General features: G+C 39.1%; 1 protein-coding gene across 2 annotated transcripts in view; it reads right to left on the reverse strand.

Moving 5' to 3' along the window:
* The window catches only part of GXYLT1 (glucoside xylosyltransferase 1), a 54,169-nt gene extending 44,808 nt beyond the window's left edge, over window positions 1-9,361 (reverse strand). The window contains exons 1-2 of one of the 2 annotated variants that reach the window (XM_037135017.2): window positions 9,065-9,361; window positions 1,129-1,221 (exon numbers count right to left, since the gene is read on the reverse strand). In XM_037135017.2, the coding sequence (XP_036990912.2) occupies window positions 1,129-1,221; window positions 9,065-9,285 (314 nt within the window). In that variant the 5' untranslated portion in view covers window positions 9,286-9,361. The remainder of the gene's footprint in view (window positions 1-1,128; window positions 1,222-9,064) is intronic. The other variant, XM_037135018.2, reaches the window with a different exon arrangement.
* Between the last annotated feature and the right edge of the window lie 3,564 nt (window positions 9,362-12,925).

Consider the following 12,925-nt stretch of genomic DNA (forward strand, 5'->3'; position numbering starts at 1 on the left):
ATTAAAATACCTGATTTCAACGATTCCCTTCCAGTAGTTTATGAGAGGCATAATGTATCGGGAATACATAATGTATTGGGAATACGATCACAAACCTGCATTAGCTCTTCCCACCTAGACTGCTTCGACTCCTGCCCTTGAGTCTGTTCACAGTGCAGTCGCTCCCTCCACAAAGCCTTCCCTCAGACGCCTTAAGATGATCCTGCCTGATGACTCCCCTGTTCTCCCATCATCCCAGTACATCGCCCTCTGTTGTAATCTCAGGTTTGCCAGTGTGAAGATCCATCAGAACGCAAGCTCCAGAAGGATGGAGCCACATTAACCAGATGCACGGTCTGGTTCTCAGCACCTGGCACTATGCCTGGCAAATTACATGAGTAAAATTAAAATTTAAAAGAGTCACAAAACACAGTAAAAGTAGGTGACTCTCAAATGTCACTTTTGGGAAGGGAGTTTCAGGCCAGTGCCTCACTCTCCCCTGCTATTATCTCAGGGAAATAGGCTGATATCCCATTCCTATCAGTACTTGCTTGTTCATTTCGAGCTAGAGCAGAAAAGGGACCTGCGAGGTCAGCCAATCCAACGCCTTCCTTATCTGGAGGGGTGGGCAAAGCCAAAATATGCAGTAACTTAACAGGTCATAAACAGTGCCATATCATTTGCTCCTTCATTAAACCCTTATCTCTACCCATCCATTCCCCAGTATTCAGTCTCTGTGAATAATTAGCATAATCCTTGCCCGGTTGTCACCATCCACCTAACAAAATGGGTTTTTCTGGCATTCCAACTTTAAATTAAATGTTATATATATTTATATATGCCTGTGTAAGTCTGTCTTAAACCACCAGTTTATCACCTGTTACCTAAAACTGGATATCAATTCTAAGAACAATGATTTGCCTAATGTAATAATATCTAAAAATGTTAAGAGTATTTTATATGCAGTATGTACTAAATATCAGTGATAACTACAAAGTGGGAAAAATAGAAAAATAAATCAGAAAATAAATCATTTACTTGTAATATTATATTACAGGAAAATAAACATTTTTACATCCTATTTAGTATCAAAAGTGTATCTATCTAATCTTACCTACGCTGATCTACCATTAAATTTTAAGTGCCTACCTAAAAGCCGCTTCCCAAAAGCAGTTCACTCCACAAACATCAGAGGGCAGCATCCAATAGGGATTCCAGTAACACAGAGAGAAATCTTTACACCTAACAGAGTAAGACAGAAGAAATAGTCCTATGTGAGTATTTCAGTTTAAAACTAACAAGGAATTTACTCAGTAACAGTAACTCACTATTCTATTTTACAGAAACAAAACTGCAGATCCAATTTTACAGGCTCAGTATTACTATGGTAACCTAAGGATTTTTGAAAATTGATTTCTCCATTACTTAGGGTAACATTATTTTAAGTAGAACTTTAAAACCTTAGGGTAGAATATACTACGGACTGGAAACCAGTTTCCTAGTCAAGAACTCTCCTCATATATTAAAACCTCCTCCTCAGATGACACAGAAAATATGAAAATACTTTTAAAATTTTCCTTCATGAGCTACTCCCCCAGAATAAAATCCATTTCAGCCAAACAAAATATTTGCTTATCCTAAAGGAAAACAAAAATGCCACAAATGCTGATAAAAAAGTATGAGAATTACTTTAAATGTTTTCCAAATAATCCTCAATCAAAGCTACTTGTATGGCGTTTCAAACTGAAAAAATCAGAAATCATGCTGCTATTCAGTGGCTCAGTTTCATTATCTACACTATCGCAGTTTTGCTAAATTACACAAGCTAAAATGGAGGATATCGAATGTGTTCTTTCTCCTTCAATTGCAGGTTGGAGCAAAAATAGAACAATGCCTCATGTTACAAAAAGCAAGTTTTTCATTATTATTCTTTTTTGAAATAATCTCGTTTGAAATTCACTACAGTGGAGGCCTGAGTATTAAATTTAAACTATTTAATGAACTCAGGGTGAGGCGCTAAGCCCGATCACCTCATACCCCACCACCATGTATCTTTGTTTTCTCTCACTATGAATTCAATTATAAGTCACTCTTCTTACAATGAAAAGGTCTATGAAATTTCAGATTCACAAAGATCTCTGATCATACCTCTCACAAATGTCTATGCCCCATACAGGGCCTATTAAATGAATCCCTGAGAACAGGGTCTGGCCCTGGTGGTTTTTAAAATGTTGCCTAAAGTAACTGTGTATACTATTGCATAATAAACTACAAAGTCTAAATTTTTAAATTAATGGGGAAAAAGTTACATTGTAATCTGGTTTTTCCTTTAAAGGGACACTATTTTCAAACACGATATAAAATGTTACATAATATAAATGGTTGACAAATCAGAAAAAGAAACTACATGCAGACCAGTAAAACATACAACTTGATCAAAAGTTTATGTTCCAGTAAATTTATGTATTTTTTTAAGTCTTGCATTTCATATTATAGACAGGCTCAGTGGCTTGCACATTCAAGCCTCACAACAAACCTGTTCCGACAGACATCTCCATCTTTCAGAGATAGACATTATCACTGCTTTCTTTCAACAAATCCACAATGTATTTATAACCAAACCTAAAGAGCACCTTTGTTCCAGGAAGGAAATAACTAATCTGGGAATTCCATCTCCTCATTTCTAATCTTACAATGGTAGAACATGGAAATGGAAAATAAAGTCTCAAGGAAAATTACTCCCAAATCAAACTTTTCTATAGAAATTCTCTTGAAAGTTATGTAATAACATCATTTTCTGCTTCAATTTGCACTCTTCAATCAATCCCTCAGCCCTAAGCGACCACACATCTATTTTCAGTCTCCACAGATTCACCTGTTATGAGCATTTCACATAAATGGAATCATAAAATATGTGGCTTTTTGAGTGTGATGTGATTTCTTTCACTTAGTATAGTATTTTCAAAGTTCATCCACTGTAGCATTTAACAGTATACTTCATTCCTTTTTATGGCCAAATAATATTCCATTTTATGAATGGTTATGCACATTTTGTTTACCCATTCATCAAGTGATGGACATTTGGGTTATTTTCCAATTTTTGGTTATGGTATATAATGCTGTCATGACTATTCATGCACAATTTTTCTGTGAACATATGTTTGCAATCCTCTTACATGTATATCTACAAGTAGAACTGCTAGATCATGAAACTGCAAGGAAAAAGTCAAGTTTTAGGTAAGTTTTTTTTAAACATAATGTTAGAAAACACAGTTTATACAAGAAGGTTTTGTCTTTCTTTAATGAAAACATAAAACATAAGTACTAGTGAGTACACATGCTACTTAACTTTTTTAAAAAAATCTTATAACACAGGTGTTGCTGGCAAAAGGTGGCAGACAGTTTATCTCCCAAATTTACATTCTCCTATGAAAAATCCATTTTAAAAATTAAGGTACAGAGTAGAAATTCATTACATACAGTTACTGTTGCGAACCTGGGGACAGATAGCACTTGTACTTTCAGGCCAGAAAAAAAAAATAATGAAACAATACTGGAAAAGTAAAGGTAGTTTATCTAAGTTCTGGTTATTAATTGCTTTTGCTTTTACTGCTTAAAACTATGAGAAATGGAATATTAGATAAACAACATTCAAAGAGGTAGTAATTCTATTAAATACTTTTAAAGGGGCAAAATGTAGGCTAAGTTAAGTGGGAATGTCTTCAGTAAACAGTGACATCCAAATCAGACAAGTCCATAAATGCAGTTTTTTCACTGGGAATCAAACTGAAATAAAACTTTACTGTGGCTCATTCTTAAGTTTCACATGGTTTAAAGATTCTGGCTTAGATGGCTTATCTATAAGCAAATTAATCTTTGTTGTGATAAAAAGCTCTGTATCTTGACTGCAGGGTGGTTACATACACTTACATCTGTGACAAAATTGCAAAAAATACACATACAGAGCATATAAAACTGGTGATATCTGAAAACTGATCTATGGGCTGTTCAATGCCAAATTCTGGTGTTATTCTGGCACTATATTGATACACACACACACACACACACATCCTCTTGATACAGAGGTACTGTACTATGTCCATGTTAAGATTTTACTACTGAGGGAAACTGAATGAACATGGGGTATGTCAGCAACGTCCCATGAACTTACACTGATTTCAAAAGTTTAAAAAAACTGCTCGAAAATAAAATTCTCCCAAATTTCAGTACTTGAAAAATGTTTCAAAAATCGAGAGACATTTCATGCTCTAGATTAAAGTGAGCATGTAACACAATGCTCACCACAATATCAGTTCTCAAACTTACAAAGTTTTCTTAAAAAACTTAAAAGTTTACTTAAACCTGATCATAGGCCTTTTGTACTTTTCAGTTAAACTGAAAAAAAGGTACTTCTCATTATCAAAATGTCCATGAAGCTTTAGTGAAAACATGCACAACTTAAGAGTCGGGGATAAGCCCAGGCATATCCAGCATGCGAACGTGGAAGCTGAGGGAGGTGCTCAAGCCAACCGAGCAACCGCAAGGCGTGGGCACCGGCAGAGTAACTGTGCCGGAGAAGCACAGATGCGGGCGGACAGGAAAGCGGACCCTGCCCGTGACTCTGACACTGCACCATTACGTAGAGATCGTGTCTGGGCCCCTCATTTTCAACTAAAAATTGTCTCCAGGCAACTTCAATTAATATCTAGTTTCTTCTTTCACAAATCTCTAATTTCATGAATACTCAGGAAGTGGGAAAAGGACTGCTTCCATGCAAATGGCACTGAACAGTGTTATCTAACCATTTCAAAAATAGGCTGGCATCACACCGTTCACCCCCTACAAAAAAATCCCCCCCAAAAAAACCGGATTAAAGCTTTAAATGAAAAAAAATGAGGGAAAAATCATCTGGTTATCAAGTTCTTCTATGAATGACAAAAGTAAAAACAATAAAGAAACTGCCTATCTGCATGCAAAAGAATTTCAAAAGTCACGTGGTATACACACTGAACTAATTCAAGTCAACATGGGAGAGTACTTTCAACAGTATGACTGATAATAATCTTAATGTTTTAAAATAGGATTTCTAAATCAAAAGTATACATTTTCTCATTAGCCTAATCATTTTCATGTCCAAAAACATTGAACATTATCTTAATTAGTTAATTATTAGCCAGGCTTGTGCTAAGCACTTTACACCTATGTGAAGTATGATCTTCAATGAACTAAAACTGCAAGTAAAGAAAATTGGTTTTATATAAGATGTCTGCATTAACAAAGAGAATTACAGTCAATTACACTGTAATAACTATGTGTGGTGCCAGGTGGATAACAGACTTATTGGGAAATCATCACTTTGTAAATTATATAAATGTCTAACCACTATGCTGTACACCTGAAATTAATATAAAATAATACTGAATGTCAACTGCAATTTTTTAAAAAAATTGTTTACAGCAGAAATTAATTAAGGTGACTTTAGTAACCTTCTTCACTGTTCACTGTTCCAACTCCTCTCTTCTTTAAAAATAACTGCAGGGAAGAGAGAAACAAAATTTCACCACCAAAAGCAGCAAGGTGGAAATAGTGGTCAACCATTTTCAATGAAAGGAGTGGTTCTCAATCTTTGGTTTTGTAACAATAACCTGGACTCCCACTGCCAGGCATTTGGGCTTATCAAGTCTGGACTTGCGCCCCAGCACAAACACTGGGCAAAAAACCCTCAAAATTTAAGTCATCAAAATCATCATCATAGTAGCCACAATTTCACCATTACAGGCACCGTACTTTGTAATTTATAGAAGTTACTTCATTTCGATTCTCACAAACAACCCAATATCACAGGTGCTGTTACGTCTGATGAGGAAATGTGTTCAACCTTAACGCAACCAAAGTGGCAAAGCTGAAATCTGTGTCTCCGAAACCCTTACTCTAAAATCTCACTGTATCCTACTAGTGTTCCCAGGACCCAGCAGAAGTAACTCGATGGCCTGCCCAGATCTGAAAAGGGGCATGAGGCGACAACCTCCCTGTGTGTGAAAAGCAGTCACAGAAAGGCCAAGAACAGTCTAGAAATGGTGTCACGGAAATGCTTAGTGTTTCTGGATTCCCCATGACCAGTGTGCTGTACAGCCACAACAGGGGAGATCTTGATAATAATCACTGTCAAGGTGTACTGGTGCCATGTGAGAAATTAATTACCCAGAGAAGCTAACATGTCGTAAGATGTTACATGACTCTTTCGCAAAAATACTGAGGCCTCGTAATAACAACTGCTTTAGGCTGAATACCTTAACACGGTTTGTTCTCACTGGACAGTTTAAGGGTCTGTGAGGGAGAACCCCCACTCAGCATTCCCTCCTTTGAGACATCACTCCCCTCCGCCAAAGGGATGTGCAAGTGACATGTGCGAAATGTGAGTATCTTCCCCTAGAATTTTCTACTTGAGGTTTAAGAGGAAACACTGCAAGGAATGGAAAGACTCCATGAACCGGCCTGCCTACAGTGGCAGAGCACAAGAGTCCCCAGTTCTTGAGGTCCATGGAGATGCCTGGGCATTCGTCCTTCAATTGTATTCCTCCAGTGACCCATAAAAGCCCATAGATAATTGTTTTGCTTAAGTGAGTTTTACTAGATTTTGATCACTGACAACTAAGGATTCTGACTATTACAAATTAAATAAGGTAAGTATTATCCACAGTTTTCAGGTGAGAATTCTGAAATAGAGAGGTAGTCAAGGTTTCACAGCAACCAGAGCCAGAATGAGAACACAGGTTTGTCTGACTCTTCCTGAGTATCAAAATAATGGATTCGAACAGAATGCACCATTTAATAACAGATTTCACTAAAAAAATTGTTCCCATCATTTTATAGGTTTTACTCTGAGACCTTGGAACGACCTTTTCCAAGTATTTTGTCATAGAATTCCACCCAACCAATAGTGCCTGTAAGAGTTGCCCGTGCAACCTGCTAGGTATATAAAACCCTAGATCTTATGTGTTAAATAAAAGAAAAAAAAACAATAGTCTTAACCTTTCAGGTAAGATGGCTTCAAAATAAACAATGCAATGATAATCAAGTCCTAGTGAAAACAGGGAGATGTTGTTTGCCTCACACCCCATTCTCCACTGATAAAACACCAGAGACTAGATTCTTATCACACAGCCTTGTACAAAGAGCACTTCGAGGGCAAAGATACATTTTTTATCCTCACTCAGTGACAGATGCCCTAGGAACCTTGGTCAAATGCTTTAAACTCAGGAAGAGAGGTTAAGGACACCTACTCCATATCCCACAGGAGCCAAAGAAGTTACCTGAACTCCTCAAACAATGTTATAAATGATCATATCTAAAATGAAGAGTCCTGATGTCTTAGGAATTATCCTAACCTTAATCACGTCCTAGGGTAAGAACATGACAATCCAGCTTCCCCCGTTGTTCCTATGCACAAACTTCTCCTTATATATGCACAAGTACTTCGCTACATGTTTACAAAGACTAGTGTGTCTTGTTGTTACACCTTTAGTTTTAACTTAGATGTATGCCCCTTTTAAAATGAAGAGTTAGGCTGCTCAGAGGACCTATTATGTAACGGCTTCTTAATGGACTCATCCTGACACATCAGACTTAAGATTGCAATAATGGTTCTATAAAATACTTATTAAGAAGGAAGTGCTTATTTTCTAAATGTCAAGTAAAGAAATTTTGCTAAAATTAGCTGATCAAACAAATACAACTTATAAAAATCAGTCACAAAATAAAGTACGTGACAGTTAAAAATCAATGTTACTCTATCAAATTGAAAGCTAATACCATAGTACAATTTAATTCAATGTTTTGATTAAAATGTTGCTTCTTTATCATTCTAGCTAATAAAAATAATTTATTTTCCAAAATTTTCAATGCTTCACAATAACATAACAGACCAAAAACCACTGCTTTTCATGAGACTTTTTCAGGACCTCGTTCAATTCTCCAATTCACTGCCTCTCCCAGGTCAAATAACTGAGAGCTGACAAACTTGGCTCTGGAAGTAGTTCTGCTTTTACGAGTCGTCCTGATGTCATAGGAATTCACCTGACTGCAATCAAATCATAATATAAAAGCATGACAACTTCCCCCTTTCAGTTTGGGAATGACCATCAACTCTCACAACAACGTTAAACAGCCCACAGATGACTATGCTCCTTCTGCTACCAATCTCGTACTTTCAGTATCAAAGCAGCCTTCCCCACTTACTAAGGAAGCGCTCCGATCGCTCCCCGAGAGATGCCCACAAAGAGGAGAGTCTATTTTCAAGGAAGTGGAGAAGCTCGGATTTTGTTAAGCATTCATAACACGTTGCACTCTTTTCTCTATTTAAATCGCACGTTGAGTCCAACTCTGGGAGTGATGTGTGTAAACCCACGTAAGTCGTTCTACTGCTTTTTAATACCAATTTTTAAAGAAAAATGCCTCTGTCCCCTTTCACAAAAGTCGTGAGCATGTTAAGTATCGCTCACCTTTCTTAAGTTGTTATAAGTTTCAGAATACATTGTTCCCTAAAGAAAATTTCACAATCCGCATAAATGCTTTGTCTAGATTAATCAATTAATAATAGCAAATTTAAGCGTTAACACACAAAAATTAGACGCCTCGTTCAGGAAGGGGTAAAAAAAAAGATGAACTAGGGCGCCAGCCTGATGTTTAAATAGCTCAACGCCATGGAAACAAGAGGGAATTCTCACTAGTCAGACAGCAAGAAGGCTTTTGTGGGGCACCTCTTATTTTGAAAGAATCCTTTTTTAAAACTCAACGGCCAATTAAAAGTTGAAAATTAATTTTTTCCACTTAAAAGGCGTGTAAGGAATGGGTTAGAAGGCAAACACAAATGCGTGGGGTGCTCCCCGGCTGGAGCAGCGCCGGGCTCACGCCCCGGGATTGAGGGAAGGAGGGAAAACAGGGAAGGGGTCCGAGCCGACGGCAAAGGGGCGGGAGGCGCGGGACGGACGGGCGAGCAGCCCCGGCCAGGCCGAGCCCGGCGACCCGGCGACCCCGCGCCCCCAACCCCGGCCTCGGCTCCCGACGCACTGCAAGCGGCCCGTACCTGTCCCACCGACCGGGACGCGCCGAGGTGCCCGCGTCGCCCGCCCGTCTCGCGGCGCCGCGTCCACCGCCCGCGATCCAGGAAGCCACTCCGGCCTGCGGCTTCCCGCCACTGCCGGCGGCTCCTTCCTCCAGGGACACGGCGAGCTGGCTGAAGGCGTAGAGGAGCGAGCAGAAGCCGCAGGCCAGGCACAGCACCACGACGCGCAGGTACCGCCGCATCGCGCCGGTCCGCACCTCCGCTTCCCCCGCCGCCGCCGCCGCCGCCGCGTCCGCCGCGCCCGCCCAGCCGAACTGGAGCGAAGGGAGCCGCACCGCGCAGCCGCGGGCGCAACAAGTCCCTCCTCCGCCGTGGTCCGGCGCCCGCCCGCCCACCAACTTCGCAGCTGCGGCCTGTGCAACCGCCCGCCCCTCGGGCCCCTCCCCGGAGGGCGGGCCGCGGCCGGACGCGCCGGCGCACTGAGCGCGTGAGGGCTGGGTCCGCTCCTGGAGTCCCGGGGAGACTCTGACCCGAGAGCTCCGGACTCTGAACTGCACTGGAGACGTGGGGTGCAAAGAACAGGGTGCTGGAGGGTGTTGGAGACAGCTGACCCAAACTCAGATGACGGTTCTTCTACTTGGTAGTTGGTGATGCTGAGCAACCTAAATTCTCTGAGCCTGTTTCTTCGTCTGTAGATGGAGACAATATCCTCATCATAGTGGGGTTGTAAAGATTAAATTGCTTAACGCACATAAAACGCTTTTCAGTTAGAAACCACATGATTAAGCCACTTTTCAGCTCCATCGTCCTCAGCAAGGACATACTCAGCCTCGGAGTTTTTACAGTGGTGTCTGTGCAAGCCATTTCACCCAGATACCTAATTATCTTGTAATACTACTGGGAATACTTATTTTGCCTCCTTAAGGAGGCTGTAAGTGCCTGTAAAGTTGAGGTCCTCTTTACATCTTTTTTACCTTCCTCACAACTCATTTCCACCTCCCAAACAATTTTGATTTCTTCCTACAGAGACTTCTCATCAGCTGTGCATTTTTTCTGCCTCTTCCTCAGGCATATTAAGTCAAGTCACTTATGGAACATTTATTAGAGCAACACTATGTGCCAAGTACTGTGTGAGTACCTTGCGGTATAAAGACGCCTTGTTGAAGTGTGAGGTGGGACAGTGGATACTTATAAGTGCAATACAGACATTAGGATGTAAGCCTGTAAAGGTGTGGATACGCACACAAAGGAGCAATCAGTTCTATTTGGATATGGTCAAGAGAAACTATAGCGCGGTGGCCAGAGTCTTGAGAAGGATTGTAGAAGGGGGGTTGGCGCGGAGGAGAGTAAGGGAAGTAATTCCATGCTGGGAGATCGATGAAATATGCTCTTGTGTTTAGGGGAACTGTGAGAAGTTTGATACTCCCAGCTAAGTGATACCAGCAGCTAAATGAATGCAAGAGAGGATATGATCAGTAGTAAGACTGTAGAAGTTGAAGGGGCCAGATACCTGAGTGCCTTGTTTAGTATGCCAAGGAATTTGAACTTAATCTGGCAGACAATGGTGAACCATTGAAGGGTTTTTTAAAATTAGGAAGTAACATGATCACATCTGGCTTTTAGGGAGCAGATTCTGGCTGCAGTGTGAAGGCTGGGACAGAGATTCAGACTGGGGCCGGAAAGCATCTACAGTGCCCAATAGGGAAAGGAAGCTTTACACACACACACACACACACACACACACACACACACACACACACACACACACACACACTTACTTCAGGGAGAAAAATCATGCTGTTAAACTGTTCGAATTGCATTTGGAGCTCTAAGAGTTTGGCCGTCAGAAACAAACCGGGGCAGTGCCATGTAACTGAATTCTCCACTTGAAATCCCTACACCAAAAAAGTACTGGCTCTGTGACCGTGGACAAGTCACCAAACAAATTTAAGCCTGTCTTTTCCCCTATAAAAATAAAATGTCTTGCCTTACCTGACAAAAAAATGAAAAACTAGCATTCTCTCAAGATGTGTGAATAGAAAGAAAACATACACTTATTCATTCAATAAACATTTATTGAATATATTCTACATGCCAGACAAGGGACTAGAGTATACTGCCACTAAAGGGGGGACAGGCAGATAAAAACGATGACAATATTAAGTTATCCTTCCACTACACCTTACAATTCTTAGGGAAATAAGGATAAACGTTGAGGAGATACAAAGTATAAGAATGGAAAATAGATTTTGAGGTAGAAAACTAAAAGATATTGTACCAAGATACTAGATTAAGAATCAGTACTCAAAAAGATGTTTAATATAAAGAGATGCTAACTACAGTCGTTTTCTATTTCAACAAAGAAACTAAATGTAGTGAAAATAAAGAATAACTTAATGACCCACAGACTGTTAAAATACTGGAATGGCAGTATTTATTTCCTCAAAACATCATATGGGAAGAGCATATCCAGAAAAATAATCATCCATTTGCTTAACATCAGGATCCTGGACCATACCATCCTTTTAGGTTCCTTTTAATCCTTTGATTAAAAAGGAAATTCTGTTGAAAAAGTATATAAGGTATTCCAAAAATAGAAGTGATCTTTGTATTACCCACACTGTCTCAGTGGTTATCTTGGAAGGTAAGGAGCTGTGTGCAGGCCCTTCTGATTATGTTTACAATTCACATATTTTCATATTCCTAAAATTATTTTGTTTTAATATAACAGGTAGGTTTTTTTTATTTACTCTGTATATGTTTGTATTCCTAAATCTATTTTTTTATTCTAGACCATTCTCTTAATTCTCTAATGACAGGCTGGCTATCTCCACATTTTTAATCAATTTTGATCTTTCATCCTGTCAAAAAAGTAAATTTAAGGAGACAAAAAGAAATTTAAAAATAATAACTGTTGTTTAAATTACAGAGATGGAAATGTCTAGGATCTGGAAAACTCTCAGGTCCAGGATAATCCAAATCTCCATAATCTTCTATCCAAAAGGTTAATCTTGACTTTTCTTACACCTCCTAGTACATATTGGCTATATAATAGACATTCAATAAATGAGTGTTTTTATTTTTTATGTCTTCTCTAAGTCACTCTAGAGCAAACTTTGGGTCCTACTATTTCCTTCCCACCTGTAGACAGGTGGGAAGAAAATTGTCTAATTTTCCTGTTTACATTTGATTTCTTAATTCTTTAAGAAAGACATTCTACTGTGGAAAAGGAAAATTCTGTACCTCTTCAGACTAAACTTCAAAAACTTTTTTATGTAACTTCTATATAAAGATTTATGCATAATCTAATTTAATCCTTATAACATTTATATGAAGTAGGAGATATTTTATTCTTTTAAACAACAAAAACCTAAAATTCAGAGAACTTCGTTAACCACATTAATAACGAAGATCCATAATATGAATAAAAAATCTTTGAGGATACAAAATCCATGTTTGTTTTTTCTATTATACCATGCTATACGAACAGATAAATGCTAAACTGATGCAAATTAAGAAAGAAAAAAATCAATGTCATCTGAAAACCTGTTGAAAGGTAAAAAAAAATTACAATCAGAGAAATACAGGTCATATTAGTTACAGAGCACAGAGACCCAGAAACTCAGACTAAAAGTAAAAATTATTCTCTCCTCCAGCAGGCCTCTTGTAAAATTTCTCCATTTTCCACAGTCCATTTCCAAATGACCTTGGTGGACTGGAGGAAAAAGTTAGAAAATAATGTAGCCAGTTTAAACAAAGTGTTTCATTTTAAGTGTTCATTCAGACCAGCAAACTTGGGTATAGGGTGGGGCCAGAGTAGGAAGAGAATTAAAAAAACGAAAAAAAAAGCTCCGCTGTAAGCCACAAGATTAGAAAAAGTGG

Source organism: Artibeus jamaicensis, unplaced genomic scaffold (genome assembly GCF_021234435.1).
Source record: "Artibeus jamaicensis isolate MK-2021 breed Jamaican fruit bat unplaced genomic scaffold, CSHL_Jam_final contig_233, whole genome shotgun sequence".
Taxonomy (NCBI): domain Eukaryota; kingdom Metazoa; phylum Chordata; class Mammalia; order Chiroptera; family Phyllostomidae; genus Artibeus; species Artibeus jamaicensis.